Source organism: Gouania willdenowi, chromosome 22 (assembly GCF_900634775.1).
Source record: "Gouania willdenowi chromosome 22, fGouWil2.1, whole genome shotgun sequence".
NCBI classification, from domain to species: Eukaryota; Metazoa; Chordata; class Actinopteri; order Blenniiformes; family Gobiesocidae; genus Gouania; species Gouania willdenowi.
In genome coordinates, this window is record NC_041065.1 from 9,874,693 (window position 1) to 9,901,798 (window position 27,106).

Sequence of the window (27,106 nt, forward strand, 5' to 3'; positions counted from 1 at the left end):
CGTATTCCTTGGCAGCTGCCTGGCATGGGTTCTACAGGGATGATCGTTTTTGTTATTATTTGTATTCATTGAAACTACTTTAATAAAATTCCTGTGAAGTTTGATTTACCAGAGGAGGATGGGTCCACCACAGTAGAGGAGAAATCTGACCCTTGTTCTGGGACTCAACGTTATATCGGGATTCACTCTCTCAGCTGGATGGCAGTGCTTGCTTTTTGGACTTAAAAACACAAAACTGGATGGCCACCTGTATTTATTTGTGCAGATGATGTTATCTTGATCTTTTGCCCATTCCAAATAAACGATACAATATTAAAAAATAAAATAAAATCCCATATCGTCGACCTCTACTCCTAGACCAACAAGCCCTTGACTACTGGGCAAATACTTCTCAAATAACTCATATATCAAATTGTATCTATGTTACACAACTACACTCACACTTCTAGGGAATTAACATGTCCATTGAAAAAGCAACACTGATTATGAATCAGTTTCACCTGCTGTTGTTTAAACAGGGCAGAGAACAGGTGGAAATGAGTGCCAATTAGCAAGAGAACCCCTATAAAGGAATAATTCTGCAGGTCAGGACCACAGAACACTTCTCTGTCTGCATTCTTCCTGGCTAATATTTGGTCAAATGTGCCCTGAACGCTAGATCTACGTCTCTAACACACAAAAGTCGCTGAGTTAGTGCAGCTCGTCCAGGATGGAGCATCAATGTACGCTGTAGCAAGGTTCACTGTGTATGTCAGCACAGTGTCAAGGGCATGGAGGTGAGACCAGGATAAAGATTTCTAGTTTAAGCCTTGTATGTAGTTTAGAAATAAAAAATAAATATTGAGATATCTATTGATTTATTATAAAGCCTAACATTCACACATTTTAAGTCCACTTAAAAATACTTTTAATTTGTAATTTTGTGAGTACTCTTTAAAATTACTGTAAAAGGAAAAATGACAATGTAAAATGAAATCAATTACAACATTAAAAATGCAATGACAAAATCCATGGACTCAAATCTATCATTATTCTCCACTTTTGTTATTCAGTTTAATTTTGGTTTTGTTCAGATTAGTTGATCTTCGGTCCCTACTTTATCCTGTATTGAAACCATTTTTCTTTCTTTTGCGGCAACATGACTCAACATTATAATTTGTTACCATAAAGGCTGTAAATAGCCCATCCATCCATCCATCCATCCACATGCATGAACTTCTACACAAACATATTTTGGAATTATTAGAAAACCAGGTCACACTCACAATGTTTATACAACTTCACTTTGACCCGACAGTAATTTATTTATGCTTTTACACAATGGTAGCCTGAATATTACGTACGTATGAGAGAAAATGAGAAGAATGAGTTACGTGGTGAACTAATGTTGGGATCCTTTGTCAGGCAGTTGATCTTTAAACATTCACTGACTGCACTCTAACGTACTCACTGTGAATACCAATCAGAGTGACAGAGCATTAACCACATCGTAGCAATGGTTTCACCCAGACATGCACTATTTACACTGCGCACAGTGACAGAGTGAGCTCTAACAAGTTGACCCTGTAGATTTTTTTTTCTCTGTGCATTGATATTGAAAGATAAAATTGGAATATTGCAATATTTAAAACATCACAAGATACATCACCAATAGTACACTTGATATTGCGATATTGGGGGCGGAGGTTAGGTATGTTGGTGAAGCATAGCTTTCAATCTCTGATGATGATTTTGGTTGTAATTTTAAAGGTGCAGTCTGCAACTCTTATAAAAGTGACTTTTTGTCATATTTGCTAAAGCTGTCACTATGTATGGACAGCTTTATATAAAAATAGTAGTTTGTGTGAAAAAAAACAAACTCATTGAGTCCCTCCTGCTGCTACTGCAGCCTTTGGCAGATTGCCAGAATGCACCACGATCGAGCAAAACAAAATTAATCAGAGCCAGGATTGTGTTTGATGGGCTGTCTGACAGCTGTAGCTCACAAGCTCCGCCCCTTTCCCAGAGCTAGGGTGCCGTCTTTTTTTACAGTGTATGGTCTGGAGGAGTATAAGATGGAATTGGTGACTTTTCTGCTTGAAAAATAATTACTGCAGCTTGATTTAAATTATGTTTGATTTGTAATTGTTACACTAGAACTCTGTGGTGCATGTGTTGTTCATGTACGTGCAGCAGCCTCCGTGTGGGCTGCTATAAGTGACACTGTGTTGTTGCTGCTTCTGATAGATTGGTGTGTGCACATAGAGAGAGAGAAGCGTTGCAGTAATATGCTTTTAACATAGCATTTTATATTACTGTGATGTTACTGTTGGGTTAATGTTAGCTTGGAAAGTTTGGAGGCAGGGCAAGAGAGCAGCGGGGAGAGAGGGATCTGAAAGTTTCGGACTGCACCTTTAAGACTGGCATGAATTGCCAGTCTTTGTAGTTGCGTTCCATTTGAAAGAGTCACTTTTTGCAGTTTAAATTGAAAAAAAATTGCATCTTATTTCATATTTCATATTAACTTATGTTGAAAAGGTCATACCCCAGTAAGTATGTCCAGAGTTAGTCAAATAAAAGCATGGCTATTTTTCAAACTGCATTTTTTTGTTATTTTTTCTTTCTTTCCAAAAGTACTGTCTTGTATCATTATTGTGAGCCCACCAGTTTTAAAAGCCATTTTTTTTGTCATGTTGAGTAGCTACACATGAATGTTGCTTTAACCTCCTGGTTTATGGGAAATAATGTGTATTGTTCCAGGGTGAACGTCACATTTCCTCCTGATGCTACACTGTTTAACATTTATCTAATGTTCCAGAATCATAAGGGAAGTTTACAGGGTGGACTTACTTTCCAAAGTAAAAGATATGGCCTGTTATAGACATTAGTTATTTAATCAGACACACCCCTGAGCTGCACATGTATTTTTTTTACAGTTTTACAACAAATAAACTGCATAAAAAAACTATACAAAGCTTCCACTAAATGTGTAGTTCACACTCCTCTGGCCCACATAGGCATTAGACAATCAAGTACATTCTGTCCTGGAATATATTGAGTTGTGAAGTGGCCTGTGTACTGTGCTAAATAAAGAACTCCCATTGCCATCTTTGCTCTTAATTAAAACCACAGAATAAATCAGCATCTGTTTCTTGGACTCAATCTTGTGGTTTAGCATTGCTGTTAGGGATGTCCCGATACAACTTTTTCACTTCCAATATGTTACTGATATTGCAGCCTTGCCTATCGCCCGATACCGATATTGATTCGATACGATATCAGCACGAATCATACATACTTTTATTGCTTATTATGTAGTGTGGAATGTTAGAAAAGGCTTGATCAAGTGATGTTACTCAAAGAGAGAACAATAGTCAGCAACAGTAGGTATGAGGAAAACTGACCCATTTATTATTAAACAATTGGTTACTAAATTTTAACCTTCAGCACAATAGCTGCAGTATTCTACAATTGAATAAAATAAAAAAATAAAATATTATAAGACCAACATTAACGTTATGGTGCATTACCGCCACCTATTTTGTTGGCGTGTTAACCACAGTCACCTATGGATAGAAGTGCTAGAGTGGAAAATTTCATCGGAGCATATATATCAGTGATTTTAGATGCAGTCCGATAAAATCTGATATTTGTTTTCTGGTTGATATCGGACTGATATGCAATATCAATATCATATCGGGACACCCCTAATTGCTGTACCTTTCTAAGCTTGCAGAGTTTGTGTATTTGTGGATATATCAGGAGGTAGAGGCTAGGGTTAAACAGGCATCGTGGCGTCAGGGCCACTGCTGAGGAGACCCATCTTCTCTGTGGTCGTCCCTAAGACTACAGCTGCTTCTCACAAACAGGCTTTTCTTTCCCCGTGGAAGCACAGTACATTTAATCTGTTTATATCTGAATCAACCACATATTCCCAAGGCTGTTAGTGTTTGACAAATGTGTTGTTTATCCCTCAGCATAAACCACCACTCGAAGTTAAGGACCTGTTTGAGGACCTTAAGGATGGGGTGAAGCTCTTGGCTCTGTTAGAGGTCCTGTCTGGCCAAAGACTGGTGAGTACCACTGTCCATATTATTCCCTACTGAACTTCCCTTTAAGACAGACTGTAGGAGGCTGCACTTCATTTAAGAATTATTATATATTTAAGCAGATGATTCAAATAAAATCAAATATAAACATTGAATTTTAGTAATACATTTTCACCTCTCAAAAATTTCTAATTTGTTAATGAATTACCATTATGATGTAATTATAATATAATAATTGTGATTTTAAAATATGTTGCTGTTGTAATCGTAATTGAATTGTAATTGAGTTCAGATAATTGACGAATTAAACTGGGGAACCCGTCCCAAACAATGTTACAGTTCTATGGCTCACACATAAGTAGTTTCAGATCAAGTTTACTGTTAGTTTTCTTGAGGATCATTGTACCATTAATAAAATAAATGAAATATACTGACAGAAAAAAGGCTCAGACGCCCATAGAAAAACATTAAAACCAATATTTTCATGGATTAGGAAGCCCTAATGGAGATTTCTTCCTATAAAAAAGGGGGAGTTTTTTCTTCCCACTGTCACTAAATGCTTGTTCATGTGGATCTTGTTGGGTTCTTTCTTTATATTTTGTTGAGATTACTTTGTTGTAATTTGCATTATATAAATAAAGTTGAATTGAATTGAAATGAAATGAAAAACGAATTAGATAATAGACAATATTTTTCTGTGTGTGTATTTTACAGCTGATTTAGGACATGGGTCAAAACTGACCTGTTATCATGAGATATGAAAACAGAGAGCTAACACAAGAGGAAGGTTATGTTTTATGGAATTATTTAATAAAGGCTCAATAATTGTGATTAATTGAACTTTACTAATTGAGAACGGAATTGTAATTGACTTTATTTATTATTATTATTATTATTATTATTATTATTATTATTATTATTAATAATAATAATAATATACTATCATGAATGAAATCTCAAGTTCCTAAAAAAAAAAAAATATTGCTCTAACCTACAAAATGTATTTATTTTAAAAAATGCTATGAATGTTTTAATTGCTTAAGTTCCTGAAAATGTGGTGTTTTATACACAGTTGTGTCCCAAATTAAAGATAATAGAAATGTAAAAAAATAGTTCAGCTGGAGATTTCTTCCTATAAAAAAGTTTTTTCTTCCCACTGTCGCTAAATGCTTGTTCATCTAGATTTATTTTATTTATTTATTTATTTATTTTGTTAAGCGCTTTGAGATGACTTTGTTTTCATTTGCGCTATATAAATAAAGTTGAATTGAATAGTCAAAAAATGGCCCAAAACGTTTATGAATAAAATCAATACCTTTTAAATCTCCCTCGTGTACATTTAGGAATGTGCTTTTAGTCTTGGATTATTGTGCATAAATAACAGTGACTGTCATGCAGCCGCATGCGTGCACATTGGCCTAGTTTCTGGTCAGTTTTTAGTAACGAGGCCTGTTTTGATGCAAACGTGTCATCTATAAATGTGCTCATGCCAAAGGAGTCAGGTGCACGTTACAGTTATGCCTGCACCAGTGCTTCCCTATCCTGCTTTATGTCAGTCTTCCTGGTCTTCCAGCCCATCTCACTCTGTTAAAAGCATATTTACAGTTTGACCCTCACGTCAAAAACGTCGTTTTAGTCAGTCATATGTATCTTTTAAGGTTAAATGTCTGCTATATTTTTGCATGCTTGGGTTTTTATTCTCCGTTATGTGTGTTCAAAGCCCTGTGAGCAAGGCCGGCAGCTGAAGAGGATTCACTGGGTTTCTAACATCGGCAATGCACTGAAATTCCTCGAAGGCAGGAAGGTTAGTATACAATCACATCAGCCCTTTCACCTAAACTAAAATCCACTCTCGAGACAAAGAAATAGAAAATAAAAAGTCTGCTGCACGCCTGCTCTGAAATAAAGCTAATGATAATGATTAGATGTGTGTGGGTGCTCTGTGCTCTGAGAGAGAGAAACAGGCCTTCTTGATTACATAACCCTGCTTTAGTTCCCTTGGCTCTACTGAGCCCGTGTCCCACTTTCCTCTGGTTTCCCCGAGGACGGAGACTGACACTGTTGTGATCTCTCTCCCATTCTGTGTGCTTTCAGTCTGTGTATCGAGGATCTCCGGTCAGTAGGATTTCACACGCTGTGTGATTATGAGGCTGAATGCATTTCTTTCATTTGATTTGGCATTTTAGAAAGGCTTGGACTTTTCCTGCAGACATGCACATTGACATAACATACGACTGCTGTGTGCTGACTGTAATAATGAGCAACTCCTAAGTAGAGATGTAAAGGCTGGAATGCTGCATTGCATTTCCTTTTCTTTCTTTGTGAATGCTTTTTTGTTATTTTTGTTATTTGGTTGTTTACAGCAACTAGGTTTGATCTCAGCAGTTCACTACATCAAAGTCTAGACTTTGATGAGTCTGAAAAAGCAAAAGCAATGCTTTATGATCGATGAAGCTCTAAAATTGATTATCTGACCCTTTTTATTTTTTATTTTTAATGTAATAATTCACTTTTTTTATTTAAATTTTTTCCCCAGATCAAACTTGTCAACATTCATGCTACCGACATCGCTGATGGTCGACCATCAATAGTCCTTGGGTTGATATGGACTGTAATCCTTTACTTCCAGGTAAGGCCTAATCTATTAACATGGAATGCTAACTGTTTGAGTCTATAAAAAAAACTTGTACTCTGTAAAACATTTATTATACTCTCCGTTTTTGCTTAGATTGAAGAGTTAACCAGCAACTTACCAGCTTTCCAGGCTCTGTCCAACAGCAGCTCCTCTGTGGAGAGTACAGCCAACTCAGAAACAGGAAGCCCTCCTATGAAGAGGAAAGTGGTCAAAAAGTTTCAGGGCAACGCCAGGAAGGCTCTGCTCCGATGGGTGCAGTGCACGTCAGCCAAGTATGTCAATATAATTTCAGATGATCTTTTTTGAAAAATACCAAAGATGGAGAAAGATAGATTTTTAAAAGACAACCTTTTTGATTTTATTTATCTGTTCAGAATATTTGGACATTGACGTTTTTTCATTCAAGCGAGCTTACTTGGAAAAAGGAGAAAAAAGTCTTCTCAACTGGTGACCCAGTGTTCATTTACAAGTTCTTCTTGTCAAAAATCACAATGATTGTACAACAACACATTTTTTGCAGCTGCTTTTAATTACAGAAACCCGTGATGCAGTTCTACTTTGTTACCTGCTAACGCTAGATAGCATGTCTGTCTGGTTTGTCAAACCAGGTCTGAAATAATCGATACATAGTTAGTCTTGGGTAAGATGTATCCATTTTAGGATTGTTCTGCACAACGGCGGAATGCCAACATACGTGTTATCTATCTCCCTATCTATGTATATTGTATTACCCTCAGAACAGTCAAAAGAATCTCTCCGGGGTTGGCAATTATTGCTCACAGGACCAGTGTTGGCAGAACAATGAATAAATGAACACTTGACGATAGGTATGAAAAGGGAGCAAGAAAACGTTTGGTATTCCACTATTGCTCGGAATGGTCCAAAAATGAACACCATTTTATTCAGGACTAGCAGTACACTACATACAGCTTCTGTCCATGTCAATAATTAGGACAGCCATCTAATCTGTCATATTACAAAAGGATTTTGTAAAATTTAAAAATATTCTTGTTTTAAGGTGTCTAGTATTTTTAAATGTTTTATTATTTTTTGTTATTTACTAACATGCTCCAGCTATAGAATATTGCTAATGGATTTAGCAGTTGCCCTGATTATTAACATTGACAGAAGTTGGTTGCTGTGTGCACTTAACCCCCTTTTATTTTTACAGTTTGGACTTACTTATTCAACTTTCTAGCTAGTAGCTTGTTAGCTAGTTACTTGTTAGCTAGTTACTTTTTAGCTAGTAGCTTGGTAGCTAGTTACTTGTTAGCTAGTAGCTTGGTAGCTAGTTACTTGTTAGCTAGTAGCTTGGTAGCTAGTAGCTTGATAGCTAGTTACTTGTTAGCTAGTAGCTTGGTAGTTAGTTACATGTTAGCTAGTACCTTGTTGGCTAGTTACTTGTTAGCTAGTACCTTGGTAGCTAGTGCATAAAGTTAGCGATTTATGGTTAGCTAGGATATGAAGTATTACCCAAAAATTTAAGCAGTTCTTTTCTAACATTCTCACTTACTCTCTTCTGAGACACTTAATTTTGAGTTATCTATCAGCCTTAATCATCAACATTTCAAGTAATAAAGGCTTGAAATATTTCACTCTGTTTGTCATGAGTCTATACAGCTATCATATATCATATATAGGTTTCACTTTCTGAAATGAGTGACAAAAAATTGTTGAACTTTTTTATGACATTCAAATTTTTTCAGCTGTACCTGTATATTTAATATGCCAGCTGACACCATAACTTCATTATGGCATCAAGTGTTTCTATACTTAGATTGTATTTTATTTTCTACTTGAATCTGTGCCTCCAGTTAAATTCTGCCTTTTCTTTCAATGTATACTGGCTATCCAAACTCAAACACTCTCATGTGTCTTACAGACATCATGGCATTGAGGTGAAAGACTTCGGTCCAAGCTGGCGTGACGGCGTTGCGTTCCAGTCATTGGTACACGCCATCAGGCCAGATCTGGTAGACATGGAAGTGGTGCGGCAAAGAAGCACCAGGGAGAACTTGGCGGAGGCGTTTGCACTTGCAGAAAATGAACTGGGAATCCCTCGTCTGCTGGATCCTGAAGGTGTCCTTGATTTACTCTGTTGATTTACTTCAAGATGATATCAAAGGGCATTTGGAAATGGCAAAATGTGAGGCGTTTGTTGGAAAAGACTAGGAATGATGATGATATTAAAGGCACTATTTTTCTCTACTGCATATGATTGAGAGGTAGATTTTTGGTCAAGTTGTTGATGTAATGTTTGTTGATGATTTTAAATGATTTTACTGATGATAAAAAAAAAGTATTTTTGCCGACTTTAATGTTCTTATAGATTTTAAGCTGTTGAATGTTTTCTGTTGCACTTTTTGATCATGTAAAGCAACATTGAGTTGCCTTGTGTATGAAATTTGACTTATATACTACTACTCTGAATACTTTGCTTATTATTTTTAAAGTATTTTTGTCTAAATAAGTGTAGAAAGTAACGTTGCCACCTGGAAAGATATAAGATTGTGTGGAAGTGAATGTCTGCAGTGACTTTGCAGTTTTTCCCCCTTCCCACCAGGAGAGTCAGGATGTTTTATGACTGAAATAACTGCACAGTGACATCTCTGCTTTTACTGGAGCTTTACTTTCATTATTAAACACATCAGATCAAGGATGGAGTCACATATACAGTAGTATGCTAGACCTCAGTAGATTTACCCTCCCAAGATCATAAAATGTTTGATGTCCTATTTATCATTTAAGTAAAGTATTTGCTTCTTTTTTTACATCCATTGATTTTCTAACATTTTCAAGAATTAATGTTTGTATCACCTTAGATGTGGATGTAGACAAACCCGATGAGAAATCCATCATGACATACGTGGCTCAGTTTTTGAAGCATTACCCGAACCCGGAACATTCAGAGGATGGTGGACAACGTGAAGAGGTACTTTTATCATTCATTCATTCATTTTATTTTATACTATTTATTACAAGCATACATTAGCCCACGTAAGATGAACAAATAAACATGTTATAGTTTTAACTGTGTAGTTTTGTGAAACTAAGTGTGACATTTTCAGAAGTAAAGCTGTTAAGAATCCATCATATCCTGACTGTTTGGAAGCTTTTCCTCAGGAAAAACAGAAATGTAATCCCCCTGTTACATAATTTCTCATGTATTCATGATTTTTTTCATTCTGAAACCTGATATGTTCATAATTTGCGTAAAATGTTGCCTTATTCCGCTTAGACAGATGTTTGTAAAATATCAACTGTTGCTTTTCCTTTCAAATTCATGCTGTTTTTATTTACAAATCCCAGAAAATGTCCATCATATCAGAGTATATACAACATAAATACCAAAAATAACCACAGGTCTGTATACAGACCCTGCTGTCTCCCAACTATTATTAAATGTCACTCAAATTGGAAAATTAAAGAGTTATTTTATCACATCTAGTCTAATAACGTTTTTTTCTTATACAGATTCTTACATACCTTATTATTATATTATATTTAAAAAAAATTAAAAAATATATATTAAAGGCCTGTTAACTGCAGCCTGAGCCCTAAATCCTTCACTCTATTTTATTTCTAAATTATACTCTGATCCAAATCATTCACTGCATGAACAAAGAAATCTAAATCATTGTTATATGTTTTTTTTTTTTTTATAAATACAGACTCTTTTAATTTCTCCATTTACTTTTTTTTGTGCACATTAAGCTGGTTCTTGGCTCAATTCCCACTTTTGCGCTGTCAGTGCAGGCGCTCCAGGTGAGGGTTCAGGTGTGAACGTGCATGTTTTTAGTTGAGAGTTGCTCCCCTTCCTTCACTCTGCTTGCTTTGCTCCCTTTTTGCTCTTCTAATGCATCCTATGCTCTGTCTGCATCTCTTTGTGTGCCCTGCTGCTCTCCTGGATAGTTTGGTCCCCAAGATATAGAGCAAATGCTTGAGGTATGTTCAATAATAGTTTGGAGGAAGACACTTTTGGTCTCTTTAGTATTCTTACTTCTAGATCTAATGAATATGGGGTGCGTCCGAATAGTCCCTCCAATCCACTTTTCCTTAAACCCTGGAAGTGTTTAAGTGGCGGCCATGATAAGGAGCGTTCCAATTCTCTAATAGCTAAGGAAAAGAGGCTCAGTGCTTCATTTATAACCTCCTTTAGCCTAGGAAACACTGATGCATCCTGTGGTAGGATGACCAGCAGCGGAGGGGACAGGCAGACTCAAGAGCAGAATTCATATTAAACTTTTTCTATTTATTTTTCTTTTTTGGCTGGTGTAACATATTTACAGTGAATCCCCAAAACAGTAAACCAAAAACTGAGCAAACACAAAAGAAAAGGGCATTGGGATGCCATGCTACATTTTACAAATCCACGAACATATCTACTTTATCATCTGTTAGTTTCGCTGTCAGCTTTATCAGTTCTGCTCACTCAGGGTTTCTCTCTCCAACTGCGGCTGAGCCTCCATTTATAGGCAGTCTATACCTGTAACTCCTCCCACAGGCAAACCAAACCCAATGTAAAATCAGTTAACTCAATAACAAAATAAATTATCATAAACAACTTACAAAACAACAAAACATGAATTATCCAAGCATCCATGATAAATTCATGTTAATTATTTCACCTCCAATGTTTTAAAAATCCATTGCAAACAAAAATGACACCAACACACCTGTAAAAATGGTTTGTCTCATCACCAGCCCACCAAACACTCCTATTTACATGACTTGGTTTAATCCCTCTGGTTTCCTGCAAACCTGGAAGTGCTGCTGTCAAAATGGTGGTGAGTTAGCAGCTAACAAACAAACAAACCCAAATGCTGGTAGGCCTTTCCCTGCACAGTGGAAGTTGTTTGATTGGTAACATGGTTATTGAAGAGGGTGCACAAGCATAATGAAACCAGTAACCAGAACAGTGATAACAGCAAGATGAATGGAATGATGATGGCAGTAGCAACAAGTCAACAGATGTTTAGCTGCCGGCAATAGCTAATGGCTCACCCCGTGACACATCCTTTACCAAAGGAGACAAAATAATGCTGGCCCACAATTCCCTGCGGCGACAACATTTATAGGGACCCGCTCATCTGAGTGTCCACGGAAACTCACAATGACGTAAAACAGAGCACTCTGTCGTTCAAGAGAAAAGGATCAGAGATAGTTTTTACATTATGTTTTATTCAACATATTTCATTCACCTAGGAATGCTTTGTGCGCTTGTACATGTGTATGTCTACAATGTTATGTAGGCCTATATCTTGCATAAATGTAACAATTTCATAAAATCATACTTATTTTAGATTATTGTTGATTTCTGAGTGGAAGGTGAGTGTGAGCAACTATTCTCAATGTGACATTCTTTTAGTTTCCCTTTTGCTACTCGTAGCCTGGTGGCCTCTTTTCCTTTGATTTACATTCAATCCTCATGATATTTGAGATTATATCCATGGTTAGAGGCACAGGGGAAAGTGTTATCAATGCGCTTTTCGTAGTTTGTTTTCGTAAATTTGTAGTTTTTTCACCATGGCAATCGTCACTAACCTTCACTGCTGTCGAATTATTACGTCACCTTGTGGAAGTGGGCATGATTGTCAAAACAATCGTCTTTCCCTAACTCCGTTAGGAAGTCTCCTAACACCTTTCCTTAACCTCATGACTTCATCCACAGGGTTAAGGAAAAGTGGAGAGGAGAGGAGATAGGAGGGACTTTTCGGACGCAGCCCTGGTGGTGGCCTTTAATCTTTAGCTGTGTGTTTCTGTACATGCATTTGGTTTTGGGGTTCCCAGTGGCATGTAGCCTTAAATACAGGATCGGTTGTGATCTCAGTCTGAGCTGCATGTCTCCTGCATGTGACAGAGGGAGGAGCGAAAGATGCTCAGGGAGCTCAAGGTGTTTTTGGACCAGCTGGAGAGAGACGTGCTGCGCGCTCAAGGAGCAGAGGGAAACCTCACCGACAAGTATCAGGTCAAAAATGAAATACAAAAACACACCCTTGAATACAGTAACTGCCTGCTTTGGACGAACTTATGCTCACTGTGTCTCCTGCAGGCGTTTAAGTGTTTCCGTGTACAGTATGAGATGAAGAAGAAGCAAACAGAACCAATGCTGCAGCCAATCCACAAGGATGGAAAGCTGTCCGTAGACCAAGCTCTGGTCAAACAGGCATGGGACCGCGTGTCTGCACGGGTAATAAACTACATTCCACTGCGCAGCATGAATAATTAATGTTCAACCAGAATTAAATATGACTCTTTGCATTATCTAAACCACCTGCTGATAATAAAAATATGAATGATTGTGTTTTTATGTTTTCCATGATCAGAGATTCGACCCTGAGTTCCTCTATTTACTCGCTTTAAGGAGACTCAAGTGGTTGAATCTGTTTGTTCAGATGAGAGGGAACTGAAACAGAGACGCTTTTGTTTGTCACTGCTCTTGGCAGCCACAGAGAGGATTAGCATAGTGTTCAATGTGGTGGGAGTTTGTGCGTGTGTGTTTTTTTTTTAATAAGTATCCTTTGCAGCTGATGGACTGGCACATCCATCTGGACAAATCCCTGCCCAGTCCATTGGGAGTGGTGGGAGCCTGGCTTCACAGAGCAGAGGTGGCCCTGAGAGAAGATGTTCCCATCCATCATGCTCACGATGAAACAGCCAATGTTCTTCACAGAAGACTAGAGCAGCATAAGGTAATTGTTGGCTTTCTGTGTGCTCAGAGACTTGACAGACTGGGAACGCTGGTTATAAATAGCATATTAAGTGTAGCAAAAGGCCAATTTGGGTGTATTTGTGTTTAATTGTGCAGGAGTTGTTTAAGAACATGGAGTCACACAGACAGACTTTCCAGCAGATCCACAGAGACAGATCAGTGAATGGAGTTCCTGTTCCTCCTGAACAGCTACAGGACATGGCAGAGCGGTGAGACTTCTGGGTAACACTTGAAGTTTTATACATAAGGCTGACATTATGCTGTCATTATCTGTCATTAGCATGAATAAGGTGTCATGGAGGCTGTCATTAAATTATGACTCCTTTCGCTAAATTATGACACCTTTGGAGCTATGTTGGCATTTTTGGGGTTAAGTGGAGCGATCTAGTGAGGTTAGGTAGGATTAGGGTCAGGGTTGGGGTAAATTCAATTTTTTAATTAAAATTCCATCTTCAATTATCCATGTTCAATTAGAACTCAATTAAAATTAGGGTGACCTGCATTCTTTCCAATTACAACTAGAATTACAATTATTATTTCCCCCTGAAAGTCAATTACAATTACCTCAATTGCTAAAGATAAATTACATTTAATGACAATTATTGAGCCTTTAATAAATAACCTCATAAAACGTAAGCTTCCTGTTGTGTTTGCTTTCTGTTAGCATCTCTTGTGATCATGAGTCAGTTTGACCCATGTCTTAAATCAGTGTAAAGTACAATAAAAAATATTATCCATCATCCATTTTGTTTCTCATCTCTTGGTTACCTTGTTAGGCTTCATCCATGAAAATATTGGTATTAATATAATAATAATTGATATGAAACACATATTAATAATTGTTAACTACATATGTGTAAGCCATAGAAATCATAACAACAATTTTGCGATTATTAAATTGTAATTTATACATTTTCATGCCAATTACAAAATCAATTATCTGAACTCAATTACATTTCAGTTACGATTACCAGAGCAAGAGATTTTCTAAGTACAGTTACAATTCTGATTACTTCATAATTGTAATTCATTATCAAATACTCTATTACAGTTGGTTACGGGTTAGGGTAACGAAGGGTTAGGGTAACGAATGACACTTAATGAGGTGTCATAATAATGACAGCGTAATGTCAGCCTTGATGCATAAAACTTCAAGTAAAGTAAAGCCGACTTTTTTTCTGCTGTTGATGTATTTTTTAAATGCATAATTTGCATAATTATTTGAAAAAAACAAAACTGAAATTGTCTTTACAGTTTCAACTTCATCACTACTTCAACATATTCTCACTTTATCAAATTGGAATTCTGGGAAATGAAGTATCGCCTAATGGCATTTCTTGTGTTGGCCGAAGCCAAGCTGAAGTCCTGGATCATTAAATATGGGAGACGGGATTCAGTTGAACTTCTTCTACAAAATTACCTTGTAAGTTTACAAGAAGATCTTGACAAACAGCGAGTCTGATCCAACTGTTCAAAATGTTTTTTCTTTCATTTCCAGACTTTTGTTGAGGGCCACAGGTTTTTCGAGCAATATGACATCATCTTTTTGGCCTTAAAGAAATCTGCAGAGGTGTACGTGAAGTCTGACAGCTCAAGTAAGATCATTTCCCTTTTAAATATTTGACTGTGTGTATAAAGTGCAGGAATGTGTTTGTAAAACAGTCTTGCTATCAATTTTCATGTTACAGGAACTAAGATTTGTGTCAAAGGTAAGTCTAAAAACAACATGATAATCTCATAACGCTGCCTGACTCCCGAGTCATTCTTTTTGTCCACACTAGGCTGCACTTTCCCTAATATTCCTTAAATCTCCAAAAACCTAAACATCCTAATGCACCTTGCATGAAGGATAAATCATTGGAGTTCTGTATGGCATGATTCTTTGACCTAATTATTTACTATAATCTCCAATGCAGAATTCCCAGCTTACGACAGCAAATACTGCTTTTACACAACTGATTTCAGCTCATGTTAATTAGCTTCATTCTGTCTTTTCAGTTGATGAAGCAGAAGGCGTGAGTAAGTTCCTCCACGATACGACGGCTCAGTGGAAGAACCTGGCTTTGGAGGTGCGGAGTGTTCGCAGCATGCTGGAAGAGGTGATCTCTAATTGGGACAAGTACAGCAGCACAGTTGCAGCCCTGCAGGCCTGGCTGGAAGATGCTGAGCAGATGCTTAACCAGTCTGAGAATGCCAAACGGGTAAGTTTGTGCATTCACAAATACATGCAATGGTGGAAAAAATATCTTCTAGAATGCTTTTATTGTAAATAAGTACTAGTACTAATATTATACTTTATTGTCATTGCACACGAACAATGAATTCCACATGCCCCTCCTGTATTATATACATGGTGTCTATAGTGTGTGTTGATCATTTAGGGCCTGTACTACGAAGCTAGATTTCCTCTTATCGCGCTAATTTCTGGAATTTAATCAGTGTGTGCTACACTACGACGCTGGCTAACGTCTCACGGGGCTAAATCACCATGGTAACATAGGCTGAACGATTAACCTGGTCGGGAACAGGTTTCGATCTGACTAGCATCTGAGCAAGTACTAACCAATCAGTTCTCCTAGAAAACGACCTGCCCAATAAAAGGTTGATCATTGTGAACACGTCTCTATATGGATCTGATATGACAGCTGACAGGAGAGATAATATTTAGATATCAATGAAATCCTTTCATTTACCCAATTACATTCCCTACGAAGGCTATAGATTTTTATCTGATGGACTGACCTACATTATTCAGCTGATAAAGCCTGCGTGCATTGGGTGCTTTCAGAACCATAAATGAATTAATTAATTAATTCATATATCCATGTATTCTGTGGCGGCGCAGAGAGCCTCTAACCTGGCAAGAGCCAGACTGATGTGTAGCCCTCCCTCTAACTCGAGTTCTTCACATCAATCTGGGTCCATGTCAGGTGAATCCTTCCAGATCCAGGGAGGGACATGAACAGAATGCTTGAAGCTGATTGGGCGAAGCGTCTGTCCACCATGATTTGTTTTAGCCAATCACACGGCAGAGATGCTGATATGACTACAGCAACACCAAGGCTCCGCTGGTAAAAACATATACATCTCTACCGCCAAAAATGCACAAAGCGCCTCTCGCTGTTGCTCTTTCAAAAAGGAAATGCTGGATTCTTCTAAAACTGAGTTTATAGCAGCTTCCACACGTTCATCCTCCTGCGTCGACATCTTTCTGTTTTGATTTGAAGCTATGCTAATAGCGGTAGCCCACAACTGCACATGTGCCAGTTTTGCTTCAACGCTTCTGCCTTGGTCACACCTGGATATCACAACACTGCCTCATGATTGGTTCGAACCGGTTGGGTTTGCTTACGAAGGGTTGGAGCAGCACAAGATGGATTCTGGTGTTTGTGAACACCAGGAGAATCCATCTTGCAGGCAAGGTTAGAGAGCCTCAGTCCTGTAAGATAATATACAATACAAATATTGTCCACCTTATGACGTAGGCTGAACTGTATGAACGCAGCATCAGAGCCACAGACAAGGTAAAAGTGAAAGTGAAACTCATCAGAGTGTCTGTTTATTCTCCATTTATAATCTCACGAATTTAAGCATTAACATTCATCAAATCCTGTAATCATTACTTGCTGCTTTTATTGCAGCAACAGTGTTGTTTTTGGTCTGAATTATTGATTTTAAATCTTTCATATTTTTAAAGAATTATTCCTCAATTGTGACGTAAATTGCTCTCCATTGTTTGTCCGTGACTGTGATTGGTCTGACGCTGTAATCTCAACCTCTGTCACAAAAGCGCCCACGGAGCCAGGCTGAAATCCACTTGCTTAACTTAGGGAGTTCATATCGAGATTCATAGGAAAGCTTATCTCTGAAAGAGAATGAAACGGAGATAAATCCATCATATAATTATCTAGCTTCATAGTACAGGCCCTTTAAGAGTGAGTGGCTTTTGGGAAGAAACTGTTCATGTGTCAAACTATTGGTGTAATTTCTTTTACCACTTGTTTTAGGGTTTCTTCAGAAACCTCTCACACTGGATCCAGCAGCACATGGACATGAATGATTCAGGGAACTTCCTCATTGAGACGTGTGAGGACACTGTGTCCAGAGATCTGAAGCAGCAGCTTCTCCTGCTCAATGGAAGGTGGAGGGAGCTGTTTGTCAAAGTCAAACACGTAAATATAACCAAGTGGAAACTCTGAACATGACAGAATTTCATTAAAATCAACATTTTTATGCTCATGGCGTTTTTCTTTTATTATAATGACAGTATGCAAAAGCAGATGAAGTAGATAAATTGAGACAAGACTACCATGATGGCATTAACACCTTAAAGGTCTTCATGGATGCAACCAATGAGAAGATGAATGCTCCTGTGCAAGTATCGTTCCTGAATGTTAGAGCCTTTACACAAGATGTCGAGGTACGCAGCATTTGCTCTCGTCTTTTTTAAAGAATCCTTTAATTCTCTTCATTAAGATCCACATACTTTTCTATCCGTAGGAAATCAAGCACAAAGTTCCTGCGATGGAGGCGGCCTGTAAGGCAGCGAGTCGTACCGCTCAGCTGTTGACCAAAGACACGCCCCATGTGGAGGCTTCACAGATGATGGCTGTGATGGCCTCCATCAAAGAGCAGCTGAGTAGGGTGTGTGCGTGATTGATTTACAGAAATGTTGGTACCTAAAAAACTACATTTTTATTTGCACGTTACTGCTGTGCTGTGAGCCTCATGATACTATTTTTTTGATCAGTCCATGTCTTTGGAGGGACATTGTCGTCAATTGACTAAAAACTGTTTTTACCACCTGAAAAATATCTCTAAAGTGAGGCATCTTTTATCAAAATCAGATCTGGAACTGGTCATACACGCATTTATATCATCTCGTATTGACTACTGTAATTCTGTTTTTACTTGTTTTAATAAGTCGACCCTAAACAGACTCCAGATCGTTCAGAACGCTGCTGCCAGACTTTTAACTGGTGCTTCTAGAACATCCCACATCAGCCCCCATTCTTGCTACTTTGCACTGGCTTCCAGTTAAGTTTCGCATAGAATATAAAATATTAGTTCTCACGTTCCGAGCATTACATGGTCAGGCCCCTAAATATATCTCGGACTTGTTGTGCCCCTATTCATCAGGGCGATGCCTTCAGTCTTCAGGTCAGGGTCTCCTAAAGACCCCAAAAACTACATTTAAAACCAGAGGAGACCTGGCGTTCCAGGCTGTAGCTCCCAGACTCTGGAATAACCTGCACCAGTCTCTCAGGGAGCTCAACTCTGTGGACACTTTTAAAAAACTGCTGAAGACTACACTTTACAGTAAAGCTTTTAGTTAACTGGATTATAATTTTTATTTATCCTTTAATGTTGCTGCTGTTATGATATTTATGCACTCTTGTTTTAGTATTCTATTGTGTTGCACTTGTACTTTTACCACAACTCTGTACAGCACTTTGTGATTTTATCTGCAAAAAGCGCTTTATAAATAAACTACTTACTTACTTACTTACTATCATGGATTCTGAGTTTGACACGGGCAGATGTTAAAAGGTCGTTATGTAGCGCTGTGGCAGTGATGTGCTTCAGATGGAGCGGTTTTACTGGTGTATGTTTTGATTAAAACTAAGCTTCAGTGATTCAGTAATAAACAAGAACTCTTTGCAGGAGGCTCTGTTGCCTCATAGCAAACATTTCTGTTTATTTTGTGGTATTATGGTCAATATTTGTTTTCACAGGGTCTTAGTTTGGTTCTCTACAAAGAGAGGGCCATGCATGTTTGTGGTTGTCCTTCCGTGTTAGCCTGTGAGTGCTGTGTCTAAACTCAGTGCTGGAGGTTCCCAATCCTTAGATGTCTTTCTGACGTCTAAGGATTCAAAACAGTTCTGAAGCCTTACTTTAATGGCAATATAGAGAAATGCACTCCACAGGAAGTCAGTGTTCTTATTTACATCAAAGGCAGCAGAGACGAGGGGTATAGTCTGGTATCTGGTATATATCACTAGAACTTTCTTAAATGCTGGTCCAAGCAATAATTTGACATACTTTTTTAGTATATCAAGTATTTTTCTGTATAGAAATATTTGTATTGGTATTTATCAATTGGCTGATTTAGTCAATACATCATTGTCAGGATTCGGGGTCACTTGATTACCACAACACAATGTGGCACAGAGTTTTTGTTTTTGGTTTGCATCAGTTCGATTCTTAGTCAGACTCAATTCACGATCTAAGGTGTTTTTTTCCCCTTAAAAACCAACATTATTAATCACCTTAATTCATTTAATTCCTTATTCCATAATATATTATATACTGTACGGTTCCTTGGTTAGTAACCAATTAACACATTTGTCCACTACTGCTCATTGTGTCCTGGGATTAGATCAGAGAGAGATGCTTGCCTTTGCTCAGAGACTGCCAGTCCCTCTTACCTCCACTGGAAGAAATGGAGAAGAACATATCAGGCTTCTACCAAGCCCTGGAGAAAGCCAGTTACATCACCAGTACCACGGACACTGAAGGACCAGTGGACTTTAAACAGAAATGCCAGGTAAGGAGTACACATTTGTAATAAAATGTATGCACTTCTTTAAAATACAATGAAGAATGATCTGTTTTTCATGCTTTTGATGCCCTTCTTGGCCAAAATTTTCGTAAAAGTCATCTCTACACAACTTACCTAATTTCTAGAGTTACAATACATCTATGACACATTTCAGTCAGGGTTTTTAAAACACCACTGCACAAAACTGCGCTACTGAAAGTTTCTATCAAGATTTCTACCGACTCAGGGAGATGTACAGTGTTGGTCCTGTTGGACTTTTCCTAGACCTTTGACACGGTTGACCACCAGATCCTGATAGAATGGATGCGGGATCTGATTGGGTTGTCTGGTCCAGTGCTTTAGTGGTTCTCCTCGTACCTGGCTGTAAGGAGTTTTAGTGTGTCTGCCAACCACATTATGTCCCAGCAAGGCAACCTGCTGTGTGGCATGCCCCAGGGCTCTGTTCTGGGACCCTTCCTGTTTTTATTGTGTTCTTCCCCTTAGTCGGATAATCCAACAGTTGTGTGATGTCTCCTACCATCTATTTGCTGACGATCTTCAGTTGTACTGCTCGTTTAAGGCTTCTGAAGTTCACAAACTCTTTAAGTAACTGCTTGAAACAAACAAAGCAGTGGTTAAGCGACAACAGTTTTCAACTAAACTTAGAAAAACGGAGAAGCTTATTATACAAAAGATTTGTTTTGACTAGCATTCTCGTCCAATCTGACCCAGCGTTGTGTTTGGTTGTATTTTATACTATTTATTTGATTGCATGTTTTTTTCATATATTTTTACAACTGTGAAGCATTTTGTGACTACTGTTTGTGAGAAGTGCTATACAAATGCATTTTACTTACTTACTTACTTGTTAATTTCTTTCATTTGTTCCTGCAGGAACTGGCGACCTTCACACACAGCTGCAAGAAGTGTCTAACTGTAATAGAGCGAAACCACCAGACCATTCAAAGTACGATGAACACTAGTAAAACCCTGCAGCACATGGACATGAGTCTCCTGCAGAAAAGAGTAGCAGACCTACAGACGGCCTCACAGGTGAGCGTCAGCAGCATCCAAAGTTTCACCTTTTAGCCTTCATAATCTAAACATGTTTACATTATTGTCATGACTAGAACATGATAAAGGAGTCCACTGACTGGAGAAGACACATGGAGGCCAACAGCAGCCTCATGAAAAGATTTGATGAGTCACGAGTCGAGCTGGAGAAAGTGTTGAAAATGGCCCAGACCTGCATGACAGAGAGAGGGAATCCAGAGGAGCTGCTGAAGAAGCACACAGTAAAAATGCTCTGTTTTCTCCTTTCTTTTGTTATGATGAGGTGCCATCCCTAATGTTTGAGAAATTAAAATGAATGAACAGGTTAATCCATCTTAAAATACTTTATTTGAACCTATAAAACCAAATATAAATGCAACGATCAGATATTTTTTGCACCTGCATGCCTGATCCTTTATTTTTTCATATTTAACCCTATTTGCAGCTTTGCCTCAAATATATAATTTGCTCTCCTCCCCTTTAAGAATAATATAACTCACAGAATTTTAAAACTAAAGCCATTGATATCTGTCCTGTGAAAGTTTTTTGTATTTTTTCCATATCTTTATAATTCTGACCTACATTTGTTATTTTCCACAATAATACACAATAGTAATACAACAAGCAGACATTTGAACAGACCGAGTATAAGATTGTTATATATACAATAACAAGGAAAAATCTTGTTCCATGAAATTGTGTAGCATGATGGGATTTTTATTTGCAGGAGTTTTTTGGACAGCTGGACCAGCGAGTCTTGAACACATTTCTTAAGGCCTGTGATGAGCTGACAGACATTTTGCCAGAACAGGAGCAGCAATCACTGCAGGAAACGGTCAGGAAGCTGCATAAACACTGGAAGGTTGGTGCTATTATTTCTCTTCTTTGGTGAAGCCTTGAGAGGGAGTGCAATCCCTTCGTACAGGCTTGATCTTATTACCCTTTATGCTGGGGTTGCACAGAGCCCCGACACGTTACAAATGTCATTCGTGACACATTTGTGACACTTGCAACAAATATCAACCTAACTGGAGAGGGTTTGTAACAGCACAGATGCGATCATACTCGTGGAGTGCGTAGCAGCGTGTAAACATTCCTGTCCTCCCATGCTGATCCGTTTTGGCACTCAACAGAATTTGAAAGCATTCGGAGTGTATCCTCACTTCATTTCACACCGTTTCAAGATGCCACAGCTGAAGTCCAGGAGCAGACAGCAGCTGGTGCCCTCCCCACATGCAGTTACTCCAGTTATTCCTGCACTTCTGGTACATTGAGATGGGCCAGAAGTGCAGCTGTGTGCTGTGCTACGTGTGGTCTGTTTTTCTTTGAAAGAAATAAAATACTGTACTATTTTCTTTTATCTTTCATTGTCAAAAGAATCCCTTGATAAACTATGCAAAACAATGCAATTTAATTGAAATTTAAACCTGAATTAAATAAACAAAAAAATAATATAAAAAACAATAATAATGCATCAATTTTATATATACACTCAAAGTCGCTTTACAGAATTAAGGGGTTATTCTTTCATGCCACACTTAGTGGTGGTAAACTACTATTGTAGCTACAGCTGTCCTGGGGCAGACTGACGGAAGCGAGGCTGCCAAAGTGCGCGATCAGCCCTCCGACCACCACCAACACTCACTCACTCGCTCATTACATTCGTACTAGGCAATGTGGGTGAAGTGCCTTGCCCAAGGACACAATGACATTTACCACTGGTGACTGCCACCCCACTGTGGCACCTGGAATTCTTAGCCATCCACCTACTAACCAGGCCCAGACCTGCTTAGCTTCCGAGATCTAACGGGTTCGGGCAATGACAAATGAAGAAGAAGTCTATTCATTTCAATTCTGGCTCAACAGTAAACTATGCAAAACTGCATAATAGTTCCTTTCCTTTTTAAAAGTGCAACTGAAAATGTATTTTGTGCCTCACAAATTGGACTTTAAAACAAATCCCATATCAAAGAAATAATATAAATAAACTATTCTCATTCTCTCTCTCTTGTTTCTCCCTTTCCTCTCTGTGCTCCTTTTACCTTGGATTTCACATGTTCTTTCTTTCTCAGCTCTTTCATTTTGTCTTGGGGAAGCCAAAATGCTTCCACACTTCTGATTTAAAACACAGTGGTGTGTCCTGAATTTCAAATTCTAAATAGATAGTGCCCTCTGCTGTAAAAAAAATAAATAAAAATCAGAGTATCGAACCGTGACACTTTTGAATTGATTTTTAACTGCCTCACAATTAATCATTGCATCCCTGCTTGTAGCACTACGTACTGTATCGGTATGACCCGTACTAGCGCCCACTGATTGTGACCGAGGGTGTCACAGAGCCTGGCAAGTTGCCACTGACCCGTTCCATTTTTCATACCTTAACTTGTCCTTACCTCTGTCATGAATATAGATTCCTGGCAATCGGAAATTATCTGTGCTCTGTGTAACCCCGGCATTAGGTCAGTGGTTTGCAAACTTTTTTTGTTGCGCCCCCTTTGATGAATGAAAAATTTGCAGGGACCCCCATTGCAACAAGATTGGTATCAAATCTAACCTTTACTTGAAAAGGTAAACATTGTGACTATTCTTCAAAACTCATAAAAACAACACAAATTGTGCAATCACATATTTTAAAACAGTTTTCTATTTTCCATGCTGAAGGGAAAATAGAGGGTGCCCCTCGTCATCATGGTGTCACGCCATTGAATTAGGTCATCAGTGAAACCCATTAGATTATAAAATGCAAGCAAGGCAAGAGAGCATTAAATAACTTTTGACATCCATCACTCGCTTAGACTGAAGTTTAAAAAGGTCAATATACAGTCAATATTCTTACTGACACAATGCAACCAAACTCCTCAGCTGTCTCGCCAGCTGTTATAAAGCCATCTGACCAAAAAGGACAGCATAATAGCTGTTCCCCATTACCTATTAGAGTGTATTTTTAAATCTGTACGATTGATTTTATTATTGGTTTAAATCTCATTGATCTGTATGGATTAAAAAGTATGGGTTAAACTGTGTGGTGCAACAGCATAGACCTTTCTGCCTATAGGCGGACTATGCAACTGTATAGAGTCCTATGAGCCACGAGCCCCAAAGCTGAGAATGAAACATACCCGTCTTTATCCTTTATATGCTTGAAAACAAAGGTTGGACATCACAATATTTTGAGAATGGTAATAAAATTAGTTTATTGCGATTCATTTTCTATAACCCCTTCATTTGAGATCACCACCCAACAATTGTCCCTGTGTGATAGCGTCTTCTTAAGGGGGATTGTGCTTTTATAATTGGGTCTCTAGAGACACTTGTGTACAAATCTTTGCTTATAAGTTCCAACAAAAACATAGCAGACGTAGATAAATAAAACAAGGTTGTCGTCGCTCATTATTATCCTCCCTCAACAGGATCTACAGACAGATGCTCCCTTTCACCTTCTGCACCTGAAAGTGGAGGTGGAGCGAAGCAAGTTGACGCTGTCGCTGCAGGATTGTCAGGCAGAGTTGACCAGAGAAAACCGCCACCTCACCACCACGGGGAGCGAAAGGCTCATTAAGGAACACAGGGTGAGCTTCATATGATACTGGCTTAGTGCATGTGCTCAGTCTGACCACAGTATGCTTCATAAAATGTATCTAGTCCTCGGTTGTCGGTCTTATTTATTTATGTTTGTTATCCGTGGTCCAACTGAATTTGAATCTGTGCATACATTCATTTAAGGCCTTTTTTAGAGAAAAGGGTCCTCAGTCCATTTGTGAGAAAAGACTGCATCTGATGGAAGAACTTTGTCAAAAACTTCCTGAGGCTGACTCAGCGCACAAGACGATGGAAACGGCAAGAAAAGACTTTGCTGACGTCCGGGAGGAAATTGAGAACACTCATCAGAAGCTGATGCAGCACCAAGATAAATGGAAGGAATACAATGCAAGGTGCAATAATCTGAGAATTATTATTTTTATCATTATGGATTTATGGACTATGTTTTAAACTACTTCTGACCTAAAGAATTATTAGGTCAAACAAATCACATTATAATTATATTAAACACCTAAATATAAGAGCAGGCTGTCAATCTAAGGTAATTATTTTTTATTTCTTTATTAGAATTTCTTTAACATTATTTTAAAGCTGCTGATTATGACAATTTTTAACAAATCAAGATATAGTGTGGGCCTCATTAATTAATAAATCTAACATTATTTACTCACAAACAAATCTAGAAGTGAAGTCATATCACAGGGAATACCTTCGCCTGCAGAGAAACACAAGAAATATGAAGTAGAGGTGCTTTTTGTAAAACATCAGTAAGTGTGCTCCCAAGTTATGATCTGTTTCTTATTGTGTTCAAATATATTATTGTACAACATGTAAAAAAAAAAAAAAAAAACACGGAAAGGCACTATGGACAGAATCGCCTGAATTTAACCATCCTTTTCTATATTTTGGAGTTAATGTTGCTGTGAACAATGTTTGCGATTTAAATCTGCCTTTCTAAATAAAAAGAGAATAAGAAAAAAGAATCAAGTAATAACACTTTGTAAAGAAACTTTTCCGCTTCGGTACCATCTTCTCATTCTTCCCAATCCCATAATGCAAGGCGTGAATCTTTTTAGAAGTTCAAGTTCATGACCATTTGTCAACTAACCAATTTTCATGGTGGAGATCAAAACACTACATTACATTTGTTTGTGAGTAAATTATCTTTGATGTATTTATCTTGGAGGCCTACGCTGTATCTATATCTGTTGAAATCATCTCCAGCAGCTTTAACCACCGTTCTGTGGCCAAAAGATGTACATTATTAATTTATCTTTATTTATTTTTGCTATTGATTAGCAAAGGTGCGATCAACACTTGTAGGCATGATAATATGAAATGCTTCTTTGTGTCAGTAGGTGACAGTAGTTGGAACTATACAGCTTGTAGAAGGTGATGCATGTTTAGTGCACTAAGGCTCACAAATGGTTAAGAAAAGGCAGTGGCTATCCATACACAGCACCTCTATTTGGCCAGTTTAGGTCATGTGATAGGTCAGTCATTGGTCAGTTTAGGTCACATGACTAAGACTAAACATAACCCTAACCCTAAAATTGTTGTGATATTGGGTTGTAACCTAACCCTAAGCCTAACTATAACCCTAAACCTAACCCTAATCCTAAACCTAATCCAAATTCTAAAACACTACGTGTACTTTGGTAACTGTACCAATAGCACTGGGGGTTGTCCGTACGGCCACCGGACAAATAGACACTTTCTAAAAAAAAACCACACCCCTCTAAACCAATCAGAGTAAATATGTGAATGCAGGTCAAAGGTGAACACTGTGTTGTGCTCCTGGTCAGTTTATGACGTCCATCTATTTTCCATGCACACTTCTTCCTGTACTCAGAGGTGTAGAGGTCTACTGGTGCCTATTTTCATCTCACACTAGGGAGTAAGGCGGGCTACACCCTGCACCAGTGGTAGTTTGTCTACTAAATATTTCTGACATACGTAATTTTAGTCGACTACATTTTTTTTTAAAGTGACAATAACCAGACTATATGTAGGACTAATATATATTCGCCAGTAAAAACAAAACATCACAATCAGAACTCATGTAAAGATGTGGTGTTATGCATTGATCACATCAAATCTGTTTGTGTGTGTGTTTACAAACATTAACATCCCACATCAGGTTAATCAATGGCAATTGAATCTTTAAAAAACATAGTCAACTATGTCTGAAACAGTCCACTAATATCTTAAAGCTGCTATCGAAAGTTTCTGAGAGAACGTCTCGATGTCCCGCCCTCAACAGCTCTACTTCCTCCTCCCCTGCCTCTTCCAATCTACCAGAAGCTACGCTTCTACATTTGTGCACGAGCATTGCAAAACATAACAAAGTTACATAACTACAAAAACTACACATTTATTGTTAGAGTGCCATAACTTTTGATTAAAACATGTTTATTACCCGTTTATGAGACATGTTGCCAAATCCTGGTCTGTTCGGAATCCTTCGAAGTCCCTCTACCTTTGAAAAGCAGCTCCAAGATAAATTCTGTTGCGGTCACGAAGACGTTTATCCACAAGCTTTGTACCCAGACTTTTCGTTTCTTTTTTAGTAGAAGCTTTATACGTTGGCAATCATG

At 38.1% G+C, this 27,106-nt stretch overlaps 1 protein-coding gene across 23 annotated transcripts in view; it reads left to right on the top strand.

Annotated features, from left to right (window-relative positions):
• The window catches only part of syne1b (spectrin repeat containing, nuclear envelope 1b), a 157,034-nt gene that overhangs the window by 17,388 nt on the left and 112,540 nt on the right, over positions 1-27,106 (top strand). For 7 of the 23 annotated variants that reach the window (XM_028437996.1, XM_028437995.1, XM_028438007.1 and 4 more), the window contains exons 3-28: positions 3,957-4,052; positions 5,749-5,832; positions 6,123-6,143; positions 6,565-6,657; positions 6,757-6,935; positions 8,546-8,742; positions 9,486-9,595; positions 10,378-10,428; positions 10,576-10,608; positions 12,524-12,631; positions 12,716-12,853; positions 13,191-13,355; positions 13,472-13,584; positions 14,630-14,798; positions 14,874-14,970; positions 15,064-15,084; positions 15,374-15,576; positions 17,383-17,547; positions 17,643-17,795; positions 17,876-18,019; positions 19,755-19,922; positions 20,811-20,969; positions 21,047-21,211; positions 21,697-21,831; positions 24,380-24,538; positions 24,693-24,901. In XM_028437996.1, coding sequence (XP_028293797.1) covers positions 3,957-4,052; positions 5,749-5,832; positions 6,123-6,143; positions 6,565-6,657; positions 6,757-6,935; positions 8,546-8,742; positions 9,486-9,595; positions 10,378-10,428; positions 10,576-10,608; positions 12,524-12,631; positions 12,716-12,853; positions 13,191-13,355; positions 13,472-13,584; positions 14,630-14,798; positions 14,874-14,970; positions 15,064-15,084; positions 15,374-15,576; positions 17,383-17,547; positions 17,643-17,795; positions 17,876-18,019; positions 19,755-19,922; positions 20,811-20,969; positions 21,047-21,211; positions 21,697-21,831; positions 24,380-24,538; positions 24,693-24,901 — 3,335 coding nt within the window. Of the gene's footprint in view, positions 1-3,956; positions 4,053-5,748; positions 5,833-6,122; positions 6,144-6,564; positions 6,658-6,756; positions 6,936-7,068; positions 7,111-8,545; positions 8,743-9,485; positions 9,596-10,377; positions 10,429-10,575; positions 10,609-12,523; positions 12,632-12,715; positions 12,854-13,190; positions 13,356-13,471; positions 13,585-14,629; positions 14,799-14,873; positions 14,971-15,063; positions 15,085-15,373; positions 15,577-17,382; positions 17,548-17,642; positions 17,796-17,875; positions 18,020-19,754; positions 19,923-20,810; positions 20,970-21,046; positions 21,212-21,696; positions 21,832-24,379; positions 24,539-24,692; positions 24,902-27,106 lie in introns of those variants that run through there. The other 16 variants (XM_028437998.1, XM_028438018.1, XM_028438001.1 and 13 more) reach the window with 11 other exon arrangements.